An 18,770-nucleotide genomic window follows, 5' to 3' on the forward strand; every position below is an offset into this window, starting at 1 on the left:
CTCTCACTTTGCCAACATGGGCTTTACCTATATAAGAGGGAAAAAGTAAATTGCAACTTATGTTCAGTGATACCTCAATTGCTATATAATTCATAAAATAGATCAGCTCTCACATTGAATTACACAAGATTGTTTTAAATTTTTATTTGGATGAATACTTGAATATTCTCCATTAACCTGCCAGCGGAGTTCAGAGGGACAACCTGCGAGGAAAATCACCTGGACCTGATGCCTGCAAAAATAAATAAAGGCAAAGTTATCATATGTAGAGAATTGAGATTCAATAGGCGAAAGTGTTTTTTTTTTTTTTAAATGTTTTACCTTGATTTGGCCCAGTCTGTCTCCTGTTACCTCAAGGGTGTGAGTGTGTTCTGGTCATGCAGGAAGAGCTGAACGGGGAAAACTTGATTTAACCAAGCTATTTGGGAGTTGCCAAACAATTATTACAGGAAAGCGAAATCTTACAAGACATTTAATAAAAGATCAAGAATGAAAATAAGTTAGTGAGTGCTCCGTGCTATTTTCCCTTTTCCAGACAAGGTGATTAAATACAGACTGACGTTAACTAGGAGAAAGTTGGCTTAACAACTTTTGTATAAATGATTTTTGGTGAAAACAGAATTACAAATTGGAAACGTGTGCTTAGCACTCGCAGTGAAAACTATCATTACCACACACCTAAGTCGTGCCTCTCGATGTCATTTTGGAGTGAGCCTTTACCCAGCAAACTGTTCACTGATGTCTTCGTTTGATTAAATTAAAAGTCTTTCTAAACGACTCAATAACGGAGAGAAAACGGACAACATACATTTCAAGTCAAATGGGAAGCATCGACCAGACGCTAATGCTAGTTAGCTAGTCACATACGGCACGCAGTTGGTGAGGAAAAGGAGCCCAAACTTAAATGATCGCCGGTGGGTTCAACCAGGCATTAAACTAACACATTTGTAGGCGTTTTTGGCTCGATTGATTCCTAAAAAATCTACCGGTAGCGTGATAAAAACGCACTTAGGCCAGTAAATTGCTCAACGACTTACCTCGTTGGCATGCTCGTCGTCTGTCAGCCTCGAATGGCTGTTCATAGGGGCGAGACACTGCGCATGTGCGTAATTTACGCAGCTACGTCACCAATAGGCATAACCACGCCCATATTCTTGCTTACCGCGCTCCACGAGAGGGTTTGTCCTCCCAACTCAATGTTTTGAAGATGACATAGAATAGTCGTGATGTTTGTGGTTTGATGCTATTAAACAATGTTAGTACAGTGTACTAAGTACACTAATATACCAAATATTAGGCAACATTTTTATTTAGTATTTTACATCAACTCATCTTTATTCCAGGCATTGGACTCCATTAAAAGTTAACATTTTAAACGCAAAGAATGCTTCATTGTCTCATCTCATTTTCTGAACCACTTTATCCTCATTAGGGTCACAGGGGGTGCTGGTGCATATCCCAGCTGACTCCAGGCCAGAGGCAGGGGACACCCTGTATTGGTGGCCAGCCAATCGCAGGACATAAGGAGACAAACAACCAGTAATGCTCACACCCATGCGTAGGGGCAATTTTTTAGTGTCCAATCAGCTTACCATGCATGTTTTTGGAATGTGAGAGGAAACCAAAGCACCCAGAAGAAACCCACGCAGGCCTCTGGAGAACATCCAAAGTCCACACAATTGGACTAAGCTGGATTTGAACCCAAATCCCCCACTGTGAGGCCGACGCGCTAACCACTCATCTGCCGGGCCGCCCAGGTTATTATTGATGTTGAAGGTCTAGGTGTGAAATGCATGACCTGCAACTGAAATAAACTCATAAAGAAAGTGGCTAATGTTATGGAAAAGAGCAAAGTTGAGGAACAATACAACTAGATATGTTCCACCTCGGTTGTAGTACTAATCACATGAAAGCTTCTGCTGTGTAGAGGAGATACAATAGTGCAGGCGGCTGGGATAAACGTTGAACAAAAGAGTAGAAATCCTGTTATAAGATTTTCTAAAGGAGTGTGTAATCCTTTTATTCACCGAAGGTCACTTCCTATGGCACCTCACTTGTGTTCACCTTCCTTTTAACCATGTCAAGTACCCACTGCATGTGCTCATGACATGCGGAACTTCTCCTGCCTGTGGCATACCCAAAGTGTTGCTTTTCCAATTAAATAAACTTTACAATTACAACAGTTCAAACTAATGGAAGGAATTGTCTCGATGGCAATGATATTGCGAGTAAAATGTTTTTCTTCCCTCTTAATAGTCTCTAGTTGTGATTAACAGCAGCAATGCAAGCTGGAATATTCAACGGAGGCCCAATTAAAAGAGACGCGAGAGCACCCGCTGTGCGGAAATTTAATGGGCTATAATTAGCGAGAAGTCTGAAAAAGACTAGCTACAATCAAATGTTCAACTTTCTTACAAACTTTTAAACTACTTTGCATTGTTTCTTCATGTCAAGAAATTGGCTTTGGTAATGCGTGTATCATGTATTTGAAAATTAACCCTTTCAGGTACAGTGCTGAAGTGGAGTACCCGGAGGAAACCCACACAGAGAACATGCAAACTCCACAATGGTGGACCCATCTGGATTTGAACCCAGGAACCCAGAGCTGTGAGGCCGATGCGCGAACCACTCAAGTGTCCAACAATTTGTTTACATTTTATTTTTGAGGTTTTAATGATAGAATTTAGATTTTTTTTTTTAAATATTTGTATTACTCATGGCTCTTTTAGAATAGCAGTCATAAAATACATGACATAAGTTTCAAAATAAAGGATTTCAATGTCGTGACACATCGGTTGCCATTGACGGCCATAGACGTCCAATCCAGTTTGAATGGCAAGGCTGCAAGTGATCATTATAGCAGTCCAAAGAGTAGAGATGTCCATCATTAATGGACTAAAAGATGACGATTAACCATCTAGTGGTGGGAAAAAGATATGTTAGAAACAAATAAATGTGAAACTTTCGACACAAACACATTTGAGACTGTTCAATTCCAACAGTGGAACATTGAATGCAGCATCATCAGTTTGGGCTTTGGCTACCGTCATGTCCATCACTTTTAAAGGGCACTTAAAATATTGATGAAGCGACACACTTACCTTCTGTTTTCAGCACAATAAGTCCATTACTAATGCCAAGTCAAATAGAAACATGTGCTTTGGACATCAAGGTCAGGAATCTGAAGCGGCTGACGGCGCGGCATTGACAAACTTGTCATCACAAGCCATCATCAAGCATGAAATAGCAGCATTAGCCCCGTTAGCCTGGAAATTGCTTCTCTGCCTCTTTTTTTTTGCAAGGAGCGGGTACATTACAGGTCATATAAATGGAAATGCATTTACGGCTTATTTGAAGGCTCACTTTTATATTTACAACACAACACGGGCAGAGTGGAGTCCCCCCGATAAATACAGTAACTTGTTTATTGGCAATAAAGCCAGAGGGTCCATTAATAAAGGGAGTCTATTGGCTAGCCGTGGCTTATCAGGCTGAGGCCGGCGCGTGGATAAAAGACCCTCGGCTCAATACCTTAGCAGCTTACTTGCATTACAAGTGCCTTTTACACTGCAAGGTCACCTCGGGGCCTCAATTCTCATTCGAGGCGCTTGTGTGTCCTACTTTCAAGTTATATGTCGGAGATTGAATTCAGCACACATTAATGAGGGCGACATTTCATAAGTTTATTTAGTCGCCAGGTTTGAATGAAAAAAAAAAGTACAAAAATAGGCTCAGATTGCAGATTTCTCTTCACAGAAGAAGCTACATTCTTCACTAAAATGTGAACGCTGAGGGGTTCATTAAACACATGGACACACACACACAAACACAAACAAAAACACAACTAGGATTTACACGATGATGACATTCTATATAAACAAAAAATTGAAAAAAAGCTAGAAGTTACATTGATGATGACGTGCTATAGTGTTTTGAAAACAAAAAAAACAGACAAAAATTGTACAAGCGCCAACAATGAAGTTTCCTCAAAATGATTTCAAGCCAAAGGCAACCAAAAATTCCAAATATTAAAACAAACAAACAAACACGGTTTAATTTGGAGAATTGCATGCAGAACCCGTTTTTTCCAAACAATGGCACTTTGAGTGACAAAACAATACCAAAAAAAAAGTCAGTTCTTAATTGAAACCTTTTTTCCCATTTAAAATGATCAACCAATTCAAATAAACAACAAATTTGGCTCGCAGAAAAACATTGTGGCACGGCCCAGAAAGCCAAAAAGGAAAAAAATAGTTATTTACATTACAAAACAATAATTGTGCATAAGAAATTCAATTAACAAAACAAGAAAGCTCTCACTAAAACAACAAAACAGACGTATTTTGGCAAGGTTAATTAACCATGTCAGTGAAAAGGATTGTTTTTAAAGAAACAGTCAAGGATGAAAAAGGAGATTGTGTGCTTATCATTTGCAGTGTTGTGCGTCAGTGGAGCGAGTCGGGCCCCGTGTGGTATTTACCCACAATTCCCTCTGGCGGGCGTTTGTCCTGTGATCCAAAGAGAGAAAGCGCAGCAGGACGCCTGATCAAACGCGACTGAGCGGTTTGAGGTCTACCTTTTATCATCATTGTTAAACATCTCCAGAATAATTGGCCATGTGGCTAGCCCAGTCCAATTCCAGTACAACCAGTTGGATCCCAGTAGATGGCGCAGCAACCTTGCCTCATTATGCCCATGGATTTATTGATCAAATGTATTAAGTCAGATAAACAAATGGAAAAGACATACGTGGCGCTTGCTCAAACTCGGTAAAACTGTAAAAATGGCTAACACGGGACTATGTGGGGATTTTTCATGGATTGCAAACTCTGACCAAAATACTCAATTTTTATCCCGGGCAAAAATTTTGGGGAAAAAAAACGATCTTTAGCTTTAGGTCTGACAGTTGTTTTTAACGGAATTTTTGTTTTGTTTCACTGAATTTCAAAACTTCTCATTTTTGTCTTTATCATAGCAGTATGTTTCTCAACACCTAACATAAATAAATTATTGTTAGAACAAGCCGTACACTTTGCAAAACAAACAAAAACAAAAAATATTTCATGATTGCACTTATGCCTGCTTCTTTCTTATTTTATTCTGTCAATACAGTATTTTTGTATATTATTATATTAAAAAAAAGATCAGTGCTTATTCTGCACCCAAAAAATTGGTTCAAAACAGCTGTCAGACCTAAAAAAAAAAAGTTTCCCACTAATATTAGTATAATACTTCTCTGACAATGTCAAACAAATCTGAACCTCAATCTTTATGAATCAAAATGATCCAATTAGGTGCTTCGAACATATTTTTGTCCAATATAAATCTATGCCAATGAGAGGAGAGACAGGTTGCACTAATAGAAACCATCCCATATCATATAATTACTCCCAAAAATGATGTATTTTTTATTCATCTATTTAAGCCAGTGACATTTATTGTCCTGGCAGTGTACAGTGGACGTCGTAAAACGAACTGATCCAATTTGACTGAATTATCTTTTGCCAATGGCACGTTAAGACAGAAAGTGAAACAGAAATGATCTAATTTCACTTTGTATTGTCAGACGAGTCATTAATGACTGCAAATCTACTACTACAACATATCAATCAGCTCTTTATCACATTCCATTCACCAGGGCAGAAAATTATATCGGAATAACCATTTTTTTTTTTTTTTTTTTTACCTCAATTTATTTCTCTGACAACGTCATTCCGTGAAAGGGCAGACCAATTAAAAGGGAAGTAACCAGTATATCCACTTTTTAAGATAATTTATCCTAGAGTGCTCTGTCTTTAACTCTTTGACTGCTATTTTTCTTTTCCTAACGCCCACAAAACATACTTTAAAAATATACAATACATATTCCTATGCTTGGGGTAAATGAGTTGATGATAGAAACAGATTGGGGCTGGCAAGTCCCTGAGTATGTGTGTGTGTGTGTGTGAGAGTGTGTGTGTGTGTGGTGCACCTGGTTACTTGTGTGCGCACAATGACAGACACGCTCTTCTTGCACGGATGGCGAGGGGTCACAGAATGTGCCCGAGTGTCACAATCTCCCTGGCAACAGGTGCCAGTAGGTCAGGTGGTCAGCAGGAGGGCCAGGAGGATGAGGAGGGCGAAGAGGAGAGGAAGCGAAGGCGTCCTCGACGGGGGAGCTCGACTCAGAGAGGAGGTCGCTGAGGGGACGCACACAAAAAAATAGCAGCTCAGGGGAAGAGTGTGAATTTGGTCATACACATTTGTTGGACTTGAGAGAATTTGAAATGTTTGGGAGGCAAAATGCAAGGCAAGCGGGGTTACAAAAACTAATTAATTTGAGAATATATGATGTTTTAAGAAGAAAAAGCAGTGGGAAAATTATGAAAAAGATGAACCTTAAAGGAAAAAACTTGTCATATTAGGAGTATTAAGAAAACACTAAAAAGAAAAATATAATTCGCCATTTATAAAGCTAAACATGATTAAAAATGTTTTATGGTTACAAGAATACACTTGGTTAAGTTATTTAAATATTTGAGTGTGTGCGTGTGTGTAAGTGAAAAGGTTGAGAAAAATTTGAAGGTTAGTGGAGTTTGTTTTTTTATTCCACTCAAAATTATTTTTTTTGAATTATGACTATTCTTTTGTAGTTACAATTTTGTTCTCATATACAAGTGCATACTTTATATATTGCAAATTTTGTATCCAAAAGGATATTGTCACATTGCATTTGATTTTTTAGCCTCATAAATGCACGTTTCATCCTGAATTAAATGTTTGAAATTTTATTCAATCCATTGCATTAAAGATTAATATTGAAATCATATGGCTTTCTTCCTATTATAAATGTACAGTATTTGTTCTTTTGAACTAAGCCAACTCTCTTTAAAATATGAATATTTAAAAAAAATACTTTTTGTAAAGTAAATGTGTGTTTTTCCATTTAATGCTGATCTGGAATTTTAGTAAGCACATGAACTTCATGAAGTTTCAATTAACCCTTTCAGGGACAGTGCTGATTACAGTGGACAACCATTCAGAAATTGTCCAAATCAAAGCTTTAACCCTTTATATAGATACTAAAAAAATGTTAAATAGTACATTTTAAAAATGAAATGCAAACTGGTCGTAGCACAAAGTAACACTGTAATTGTATTTTGTGTTTCATAACATTTCATTCATTGCATGCTATTGACCGCAATAGACGTTGAATTCATTTTGACTGCACCAACGTTCGTTGAGTACCCTGTAAGGGTTAAAAAAAAATCCCTGCGTAAGGCGTTATTAGTCGAGATGACGACGTTTCCAAAATTTGTTTTGTTATATCCAAGTATAAGGAGTATTTTAAATATGTATACTTTTTTTTTTTACATTTCTGTGCTAGTTTTTCCACTTTGCTCTTGTGCAAAAACACAATAAAGTGGAATTCCACTTCATTGTCTGAAAGTTTTATGCAGTATAATCTGACTACTCGGATGTGCTTTTTGTAATATTTTCATTCATTTATTTATTAGTAATTTTGAAATATGTTATCCCCTACAAATGAGTAATAATGAGTTTGAGATTTTTCCTTCTAATACAACAAACTGTAAACGAATGGCCACACATGAATTAAATAATCATATTAGTATATGATTATTTTAAAAAAAATGTATGGATGAGGTTATGACCATTTTATTTCCTCAAAAGTTGTTTTTCTTGTTATATGATTTTCATGTGGCAAAAAGGAAACACTACTCATCAAATTGGACATGAAATGAAATTGGCAATTCAACTTTTTGGTGCCATTGAGTACTGAAAAGTGGTAAAGAAACTCACCTTGAGTTTGTTTGGAGCCCTTGGATGCTGTGAGAGTGGAAATGGAAAGATAACGAGAAAAACTTTAGAAAGATGCTGCTGATTCATCACATTTCCATCCTTAACTCTCCTAGCAAAAAGAAGTGTAGTTAGTAAAAGTAAAACAGCAAGCGGTAGACAAATGAGCAAGAGGACAAATTTATCTTTTGTTTAAACCTTAAGCCATTCTCAGCAAATTCTCTTAAAGGTCAGGAAGAAAGGGGTGATAAACAAGAGAGAAAAGAGAAGTGTTATGGAAATTAGGGAGCGTTACAGTGATGAGGATTATAAGCGGCCAGGGAGGATACAGGAAATGAACGGGGTGCCGAAAAAGAAAACTAGGAGAAAATTCGTAATGACAGAGCGAGACCAAGAAGAGGACAGAGCTTGAAAGCGCCCGCGAGAGCGGAAGAAAAGAAGTTCGGGAAGGTCAGACGGAGAGAAAGGGTCATGCAAACCGGCAAGGAGAGCGGCATTAGGAACGGCAAGAGTCTGGCCGCCACTTTGTCAGCGGGGGAGTGTTGGAGGGGTGCTAAAAGGAAATAATGGAAGGATGCTGCAGGAACGGAAATGGCGAAAACATTTGGATGTGGGCATGAGAAGACACATGGATGCAGGATAGTAAACATACATTTGTACATGAAACATTAGCACCTCCAAAAAAATTGGACACTATAAATTAGGATAGGACGGACGGGTGTGTAACATGTAAACAAAAAACTTTGTGTGAACTAGGCGACAACTCTAAATACAAATATGATAGTACTAAAATAAACATTTAAAGATAGAATGTCAAGGGCAATACAAGGTCAAGAATAGATAGGTATATATGCACTTGCCAAAGGTTGATATGTCAAGAGCAGTTCCATACTGTACTAAACACTATATAGACAAGAATACATCCAAAAATCTGCTTGAGTGGACTTGTTATACTTGAACTAAAGAAAGTAAGGTACTTTTTTTTTGGGGTGAATGCATCGCTTATAAGAATTGCTTGAATTAAAAAAAAATACAGAGAAATGTATTGCTCAGTTAATGAGACTGATGCCAAGTATAGATGACCTTTGGGAGAAGGGATTTAAATACCATATAAAAATGGCAAAATACTGTGATAATGGAGAAAATAAAACATTGGCATAGTACTAATTAAAACCGTGATCCTAAGGAACCTTGTACTGTAATATAATATAAATTAACATTGGATAACAATGGATTGATTCAATTCATTGAATGTGGGCCATCCCAATTTAAATGGATTTCATATCAATTTCTGTCAATGTTATTGAATGGGTTAATGCCGTGAGAATTGACAGGAAATTTGGAATAGTCACATTTAATTGGATGAAATCTGCCTGGATTAGAATATTTTTTTAAGTTTTCTCTGCTATTACACAGAAGAAGAAAATATCCAATTCATGAAACAATATTCTTTCCACTGGGACGCATGAGCTAAAGGTTTTGTGTCTCTTTTTAAGGGTGGGGCCCCAAAAATTCATAAAGATAAGGACACACACCCCCCCGTAGTGATGCCAAAGATACTGAAAAACAAGAACATGCACAGCTGTGCTGCACAAAGACAAGAATGCATACATCCACATTTAGTGAAGGTTAGTATTATGCAAAGGCAAACACACACACAACACAATAGTGTTGTCAAGGGTGGTGACGCACAATGAAAGCAAGCCAAGAACACACCCGAGAAGTGTGGAGAGTACTGAGCACTCCCCCTTCCATAAAAAAATGCGCCACCTTGCCTCGCCACCCCCGTCCTCCGGAAAGCTAGCATCAGCCTAGTCACGTGTTTTCCTCCTTTATTAAAATGTACAACATCTGTATAATAGATGTGTGGGACACCTGCGAGTTTGTCGCTCAAAATTACCTCGTGATTGTCTACAACTAACGGCCATCTTGGGGGTAACGAGGCTTTAAATAGCATGCTGGGACTTGGCCTGCTGCGCAGTGTGTGCGTGTGTGTGTGTGTGTGTCAGATGAAATAGATTTGAAAAAAAAAAAGAATAGTATTTTCTATAGACCATTTTTCTTGCACTTATTGAAATATTTTTAAACATTTTATTCCTTCATTATGTTGAGTTGGAAAATAAAATTCGAAAACGTTGAAAAAAGCTGCAACTTTACATGATTAAATTTATTAAAACAGCCATGTAAATTTTGAAACAAAGTAGCATATCACTTAAACTTTATTTAAAAAGGCCAATCAGTGGAAAAAAGGGAATGATAGTAACATGGAAAAAAAATAGTAAATATGAGCAAAATAAAAACATTGTAATTATACATTATAATTTATCTATAATTCCATTTTTTTGCATATTTTACACAGTACCACATTATAAGCAGTACAACCATGTGATTACTTCTGTCCAATTATAGCCAGAAAAAGTAATAATAAATCAAGTCTGTCCACAAAAGAATTGAACATTTTTGTCTGGAAAAGCAAAACAAGAACAAAAAAACTAATATTGTATTTACAGATAATGTAATAATTTAAAAAAAGCAATTCACAAATTACATATTTTCAACCACAAATATTTAAAGTCATTCATAGATTCTTAAGCCTCGAAAAAAAATCATTGTTTTTACAAGTGTCCCCCCACACGGCGTGCTTTTTGCAAACGACTGCGTACAATGCCTCGCGTTTATTCGGGTGTGCGACATGTGTGTTGTGACCACACTTTAGTTGTGCAAAAAAATAAAAGCGCTCACTCACAATAGTTTTGGCGGCCAGCCTCGCCACAAAATGGCGACGGCGGTGTCTACTTCTTTTTCCGCACTGCAGTCTGGAATGTGCAGCAGCACCGTAGCTAAATGCGCACACGCATGTGTGTGTGTGTGTGTGTGTGTGTATAAAAGACCTCCGCCTCACTTTTCCGCCGTTCCATCTCTGCGCACGCCGCCATTTTTAAAACGAGAGCAGCTAATGCTAACTGACGACGCTCAGCGTACCGTAAAAAACACCAAAAAGCGTCCCCAAAGAAAATGACAATTTAAGAAAAGTGCCTAAAGTTTGGTAGCGGTTCAGAAATTTGGCAAAGCTGGGCTAATGTGTGGATAAGTTTACAGTTCAGAGCGTCCAAAAGGTATTTGCGCATGGTTGGAGGGGGGAGGATTTATTTTGGGAGGGAGGTTGTAAGGCGGCGATGTAAGACACCCTCCACCCCCTGAAAAAGCTGTGCAAAGTGAAAAAGACAGGGCTCACAGCGGGAGAATGACAGGAAAAGAAGGGAGGAAAGAAAAAAGGAATCAATTAGAGTGAAATGGAAGTTGTTCCTTAATGGCTGCTCACAGTAGGATGGCGACTAAACAAAACAGGAAGAGTATTGAAGGGGAAAAGTTGATGCTGTAAAAGATGAGGAGTGAAGAGGACACAGTGTGTGTCAATTGGCAGGATTGTCTGATGCAACCCTGGCTCAAGTTTGGCTTCATTCGTGCCAGAGATGATTGGGAGAAGGAAAAAAAAACTCACTAGAAACTTTACCAAAAGGCTGGCTTATTACCACAAGTGGCACAATTCTGTGAAATAATGGCAAAAGATGCAGACAAGTACTCCTTAGATCTCAGTAAGTCCTGTCACTGTGAGTCGGATCCATCAAAATATGCAAATGCGTAAAATCCTCTTGAAAAACACACTTGGTGGTAAGTCAGAGCTGCAGTCACAGGTTGTAGCATCAAAGGCCATTGTATTATTGGGAATTTTTATTTGTATGTACATATACAAAGAAGTGTGAAATTAAACGTAAAAAGTGTCTTATTATTTGTTTATGGTTGAGTTACGTGAGAGTAGTGGGGGTATCCCGGTCATCATAGGTTATTGCATCAATAGTCAGAGTCAAAAACCAATTTTTTTGACAGAGAATTATAAAAAAATTGCAGCAATACCAGTGTATCAGTAAGAACTACTTACGGGAAAACTGACTGTCATTCCGATTTTGGCGTTTTATGTGGCTATGAACTGGATGTCTACTTGCGTGTTGTGTTCATACTCCTCTGGCAAATACTAAACTGTTTTTGTGACTAAAACCCAACTATTAAACTAATTAACCCAACTAAGGCTACATTCACACTGAGGTCAATTCCGATATCCTTGCCCATACGCGACACCAATTTTATTTTTGTGCTGGACTATGAAAATTCGTTCAGATTTTGGCGTAAATCGTTTTTATGTGGCTATGAACTGGATGTCTACTTGCGTGTTAAGTTCATACTACTTTGGCAAATACGAAACTGCTTTTGTGACTAAAACCCTGCTTAAGCTTTGAGTACGATAAATATGATCCTTGCTGAAATGTCTGGTCGATCCCATCGTATGTAGAAAAACAAAGAAACTCTCTAAATTAAATTTTTCCATTATATAGATTCAATCTGATTCGCTAATTAATACAACTACTGTTTCTATTTTCTGTCATTTTTTTAGTTTTTGTTCATAGAGCAGCAAACTAAAACACATGCCATTGAATGAAAAGTTGCTTTCAAATCTTCTACTGCAAATGTAACATTACAATTATTTTCACTCCTGGTCTAGATACATTTAATTAAACATCACTTGTTGAATGTAGACAATTAGCCTCACAGACCCACAAATTTATGTACCATTATGAGCCTCCTGTCTCACTACTGTCCACTGTGTTGTGTGTTTTGCTGTTAGATTAAGTCTGCAAACACAGACATGTCCACCAGAGAGAAGCAAGAGGGCTTGCTATGTGACCTTGAAAGAATGTCACTACAGCCGCCCTTCAAACCAGCGTGTGTGTATGTGTGCGAGAGAGATGATTGCCCACAACAGAGCATCCCTGCATGGAATTGTCTGTTAATCATGGGAAAAATGCATTTCAGGGGCGATAGAGGACAAGTGCTTCTATTACTGTGGGACACACATACCTGCACACACTAAAAAGGAAGAAGCCAGGAGGGAAAAGTTTGAGCAGGGAACATCACCGCAGCACCTAATGAACATCTAGAGACCTTCCAATCTCCTTCCCACTATCGCTCATTCATCTTTTTTTGCCTTGCCATCTTTCTCATCCCGTCTCCAGTACACGGCTCATTCTCGCCATTGCCACACAGCACGACACAGACCAAGCATAGCAGCCCAGGGATGAGGGAAGTGGCTCAGGAGGCGCCACGGAAGAGATCCCGAGAGGACGGACGGACGGGGCGAGATTAGTTGTGCTTGGATAGTGAAAGATCATAAAAAGAGGCATGAGGGAGGAGAAAGGGGAAAAGTGCGTAAGAGACAGGAAGAAGGAGAGGATTAGTGACACTTGAGGAATGACAGACGAGCATTGGAGGAAGAACGAAGATGAGATGGGGAAGCGACAAATTTAGTCAGGATTAGTTTTGGTTAAGGGACAGGATGAGAGCGAAATGGAAGAATAGAGAGAAAAAAAAGCGGGAGAATCAATTCAAGCTTGTGCAACGGAATGCACACTCAATGGACATTTCATTAGGTACTCTTGCAGAATCTAATCCAGTTCCAGGATCACAACACTATTACACTTCACAAGGCGAAACAAATAAAGAGGTGAGATAAATGGATATTCAAAATAAATTAAAATCACTAAAATAAAAGAACAGAAGTACAGAAAACAACTAGATAAAAAGAACTCTTTGAATGAGTAAATAAAAACAACAACAATGTAACCCATTTTAATTACAGGTTACATTCCAATCATGAAACCTTTGTCAGTGCAGCATTTTCTGGTACACCTGGGTTCAAATCTAGGTTCGGACCTTTCTGTGTGGAGTTTGCATGTTCACCCCCCGGGCCTGTGTGGGTTTTCTCCGGGTACTCCGGTTTCCTCCCACATTCCAAAGACATGCATGGTAGGCTGATTGGACACTCGAAATTGCCCCTAGGTACGAGTATGCGCGTGAATGGCTATTTGTCTCCTTGTGCCCTGCGATTGGCTGGCCACCAATTCAGGGTGTCCCCCGCCTCTGGCCCAAAGTCAGATGGGATAGGCTCCAGCACCCCCCGCGACCCTAGTGAGGATAAAGCGGTTCAGAAAATGAGATGAGATTAATCAGACATACATTGGTTCACCTATTGGCTACCAAAGTTCATCATGTAATTCATTCAAGAACAGTTATGTGCTATGGTTGGCGATTAATAAAGTAAACCACCACAAAAGATATATAGATCGAGATAAAGGCAACCTGAGATTTTCAGAATAAAATTTGATATTTGCTTTGTCTTGTGATCAAAAACTGCCTGCAGTTTGGGTGATAGATAGTTAATGAATTTTAAAAAGAGGGTTGAAGTTGTTTATTCACATTTCTATTTGAGGTTTATACTCTAAATAGAGAAATAAAACGCCAAATAATTCCATGGTGTGTATTTAAAACAAATTTATGTATCCAAAGAAGTCTTTTAAATGTAGTCGTTATAGTTTGTAGTGAAAGGTCAATGATATATTCAAAATAGACTGAGCTCTCAATATAAATGACAACCACAGAAAAAAGCTGAATATTTACACTATTTTATTGGATCATACTCACTGCAGGTCTATCTAATAAGCTGAGGAATAAATGTATTTGAATAAGTCGAGGATTAAGTGTATTTGCAGTGAAAGGTCAATGATGAGTAAATATCAGGCTCACTGATGAGCCAAAAACATTCATAATTCCACCAACACCCAGATCACTAAGATCAGGTACCAATTCTACGACTCATTTTTCACTCAACTTCCATTTTCCAAATTAATAACGATTAAGTGAACTTTGACCCTGGTGTCCCCAGTCCATCCCGGGAATGGGAGCCCCTGCTGATATCACTGGGATGGGAACTGGGACAGACGTTTCGGACACACACTCACACATTCAAATTAGATCAGCAAACGGCACGCAAAGAGGTCCGTGTAGGAATCCCACACACGTACAAGTGGCACAGGGATTCCCACAGTGAGACCCGGGCAACATTCCCAACCCGAAAGGGCAACTCAGTGGACTGGAAGACTAACATTACTCCAGGCGGGCTCTGGATTAGATCAAGTCTGTGAATTTCACACTGGGAGATGGAAAGCATGGTAACAGTCAATGGAGCAGGGGACGATTAAAAGGAAAACCCCCTAAAAACAATCCAATTTCTCACTCTGTCGGTATCATTCATGCCTCAATTTTATTTTAACCGTCATGTGTGAGTTTAAATAGTTAAAAAGGGAACATTACAATTTTGACATGCACGCATTTAAGTGACATGCTGCGTAAATATAATATATCACATAATGCTGGGCTGCACTGATGTCGACTGGCAGGGATGCAGAATAATTTGGAACCAAAAAAGAGGCAGAGGAAGTCCACAACTACAGCAAGTTTAAGTTATACTTATTGTTACCACAGAGCAGACACAATACACGGCATGCTGTGAGTATTTTGTGTTGTGTAAAACAATGTTTGTGCATCTTATTTTAAGTCCCAGTTGAAAGTGACAAATAGCTTCAAGCCAGTTTATTTTTGAAAAGAAGTCACTATCTCCTGTGGTTAACATTTTTTTGCTCGCAATTCAATACATTTAGCAAGCAACTTTGATCTCTAAATCAGGTCACTTATGAGTCAAGGTACCCCTGTATTTCATTGATAAAATAGGGCATGGGACATGAAACAGTATGACTGTTGATGGGGAAATGAGGGCAACAGTGACATGAAAAAGAACCCTGATAGTAGAAATATGAAAGGAAGAGGTGGTAAAAGACTGGAGCTTGAAGGGAGGGGGGAGTCAGTTGGAGTGAAAGCACGATGAAAGGCAGTAGCTGATGAAAAGAGACGCGCACTCACCGGTCTCGCAGCACACGGTCACGCGTAGCGTCATACACGGCAGTGGTGGGCCCTCATCTGCAGGCAGAGCTGAGCCACAACAAGATGGAAGAAAAGGACGTCAGTGCAAGGCGCTATTGAAAATACCACCCTCCCTCCCGAAATTTAAACGCAACACACAAGAGAGTGGGACAGTCCGTGTTTTTGGATCCAGCCCAGTATTCACATCGTTATAATCATTTAGGAAGCAATTATGTTTTTACAGCCAAATACAAACAGGAATGGTTTTCCCAAGAGTTTGTGGTTATCTCCACAAGTGAGGTATAAAACTAGAACAAGTCTCGGCATCCTTCGTACAACCCAAAGATGCATGCAAACTGAATTATTCAGAAAGCAATAGGGAGCGAAGTAGTCTGTGTCTATTTTTATAGTGCTAATACATTAAATAACAGGTTATATATGGCACATAATTCTTTACTTACTTGATATCAAGGAGTTTCCTTACTTATTGCAAATGTTATGAAAACTTTGCAAAAATCAAAGACTTGTTAACTTGGTTTAAAATGGGTTAGGTTTTTATTTAAAAAAATAAATAAATTCCCAGGTGAGGTAAATTTACATTTTTTCATTTTGTGAGGCTGAAAGTAGTCTGCTTGCCGATGGTTATTTTGTCTTCCATTGATTATTTTATATATATTATATTGCACAGCAACTTTTGGTTTGAAGGCAAATTTATTAAAAATTAAGATGCCTGTCAACGTTTTATTATTCATTACTTTTCATAGTGTAAGAAGAGCGTTATCTTCTCTTTACTGCACAACAGAAAAACAAAAATATTTTTCAAAAAAAATATTTTATATTTTCTTTTCTTATAAAGTAAGGTATCGGTGTTACTCTAATAATTGAATAACGAGGAAAGTAATTTATTTATAGGGCGGCCCGTTGGCTGAGTGGTTAGCGTGTTGGCGTCACAGTGGGGGACCTGTGTTCAAATCCAGATCGGTCCACCTGTGTGGAGTTTGCATGTTCTCCCCAGGCCTACGTGGGTTTTCTCAGGGTACTCCGGTTTCCTCCCACATTCCAAAGACATGCATGATAGGCTGATTGGACGTTGTTTGTCTCCTTGTGCCCTGCGATTGGCTGGCCACCAATTCAGGGTGTCCCCTGCCTCTGGCCCAAAGTCAGCTGGGATAGGCTCTGGAGTGTTCAATCAGCTTCTCATCCATGTTTTTGAGATGTGGGAGGAATTGAGAGTACCCAGAGAAAACCCACACAGGCAGGGGGAGAACATGCAACCTCCCTAATAAAAACTATCACCAGCATACCTACATAAACAATGCAATTGAATGGAAGCTATGTTTCAATTACACTGTAGCCACTGGGTACGTAGAAAATTATGGGATCATTCGATTTGCATAACATACAGACATTCCGACTTCCCTCAGGCAACTTTGGTCAGGCAAATTGGCCCTGGCCAACGTGGGAAATATTCACACAGGCCACATTTCATTTCAAATCACTATTATGTGGCGAATATGAGCGTGTGTTCGGGGGGGTCATAGTTCATTCCCATCGGATTTGATTGTATTGTCAGGAAATAAAATACAGACAAAGATTATATATTAATTTAAGACAACTTACGACCTAATTTACACAGATATTATGTCAGTACATTTTAAGAACTCTTAGGAATCCATTAACAAAATACTGAGATATCATGGCTGGCCCACCAATATTAACCGAGCACACCATGGTCATGACAGGGAATCATTTGGCAACATTCCAGTATAGCTAGCATTGCTATATAATATTTTAAAAGCTTTCGCCTTTTTTCTGTCTTCATACAGTAGTATCTGGATTTTAAAATGCCCCAGTTAGGAAAAAAAAAGAAATTGATCCATTGTTTTCCTTGAATTGTGTTGTGAAGCATAGGGCAATTTGTGTGTGAAAGGCTTACTACACAGCAAGACGTATATATTATAAAAGGTAAGACAATCTGTGGCCACAATGGAAACATTTTAAATAATCCACATGCAATACACTTTCCAACACACACCCTTCCACTCGGTTTGATTTCCTTCTTTCCCTAATCATAATCATTTAATTTCGGCTTTCTAGGAAGAAAAATGTATTAGAAAAGTGAAATCGTTGAAAAGATAAGGTATAAAAGATGCCATCTTACATATAATAACTTATTGTTGCTGTGATGATACTGGAAGCGAAAGACACATTGAGTTAAGGCGGAGCCTAAAGTTGGCAGGCATGCAAGTGCAACAGTGTGTGAGAGCAGACAAATTGAGCCGGGCTCAGACTGAAGCAACTAATGGAATTAGTATATGCGGCACTATTGTTGTTTAATGCCCTTATAGTCTGCCCAGTGGCACATACTAAACACAAGAGATGCATATTTGGATCAACTTTATCGCTCATGTTGACCAAACACAAATACTCAGAGCCCAAAGTGGTCCGAGCGAGTTGAAGGGGTGCTGGGTTTAGGGAGGGCAACTTTCTATTGTTGCTTTTCTCTGAAGTAGCAGCAGGCACAATAGCATACAGATTGTCTGTGTGTACATAATATACATGGATGCGGATCCGCGCTTTCACACAACAACAAAGCTCCATTGTCCGGATTTTATACAAGTAATTTATGTAAAGATGCTTTCCCTTTCTTCTTGCACCCTTTGCACTCGTTTCATTGTACAATGTGTTTGTACTTTTACTATTGCAGAAGAAATTCACTCATTCATTCATTTTCTAAACTGTTTATCCTCACAAGAGTGGCAGGGGGGGTGCTGGAGCCTATCCCAGCTAATTCTGGGTACCAGGCGGGGGACACCCTGACGAACTGGGCATCCAAATTAACAGTAGATTTGGTGTAAAACACTCAATATCTGGCTTCAGCGTTGATTGGTATAAATCCAAAATTGAATGGTACCAAGGGAAAGTAGAAACAGTAACAGTACTTTGATACTGTTTAAGAAAAGGTCTCCTGCGGTGTCAACATCACATCAAAATGTTGGCCCAACCTTCGACATTGGGGCATTTGAACTTGGCAGTACCCACCACAACCCCCATGGCTTCTTAGCAGTCTGCCCGTATTGATCACCAGTTTGTACCTCTGCCTGTCTGCATCGTCACTGTTGAATACCATTTATTCACTTCACTCCTTTTATTCCTTGCCATGT

At 38.8% G+C, this 18,770-nt stretch overlaps 1 protein-coding gene and 1 long non-coding RNA gene across 3 annotated transcripts in view; both read right to left on the reverse strand.

Moving 5' to 3' along the window:
• Positions 1–129: 129 nt before the first annotated feature.
• LOC144073078 (uncharacterized) lies at positions 130–1,094 on the reverse strand. Its single transcript, XR_013300014.1, has 3 exons — positions 1,038–1,094; positions 322–389; positions 130–232 (listed from the first exon to the last, which is right to left on the reverse strand). It is a non-coding gene; the product is annotated as an uncharacterized LOC144073078 (long non-coding RNA).
• Positions 1,095–4,963: 3,869 nt separating this feature from the next.
• efna4 (ephrin A4) overlaps positions 4,964–18,770 on the reverse strand; it is a 36,218-nt gene continuing 22,411 nt past the window's right edge. The window contains exons 3-5 of one of the 2 annotated variants that reach the window (XM_077599201.1): positions 15,607–15,675; positions 7,801–7,827; positions 4,964–6,179 (exon numbers count right to left, since the gene is read on the reverse strand). In XM_077599201.1, the coding sequence (XP_077455327.1) occupies positions 6,082–6,179; positions 7,801–7,827; positions 15,607–15,675 (194 nt within the window). In that variant the 3' untranslated portion in view covers positions 4,964–6,081. Of the gene's footprint in view, positions 6,180–7,800; positions 7,910–15,606; positions 15,676–18,770 lie in introns of those variants that run through there. The other variant, XM_077599202.1, reaches the window with a different exon arrangement.

Source organism: Stigmatopora argus, chromosome 4 (genome assembly GCF_051989625.1).
Source record: "Stigmatopora argus isolate UIUO_Sarg chromosome 4, RoL_Sarg_1.0, whole genome shotgun sequence".
NCBI lineage: Eukaryota > Metazoa > Chordata > Actinopteri > Syngnathiformes > Syngnathidae > Stigmatopora > Stigmatopora argus.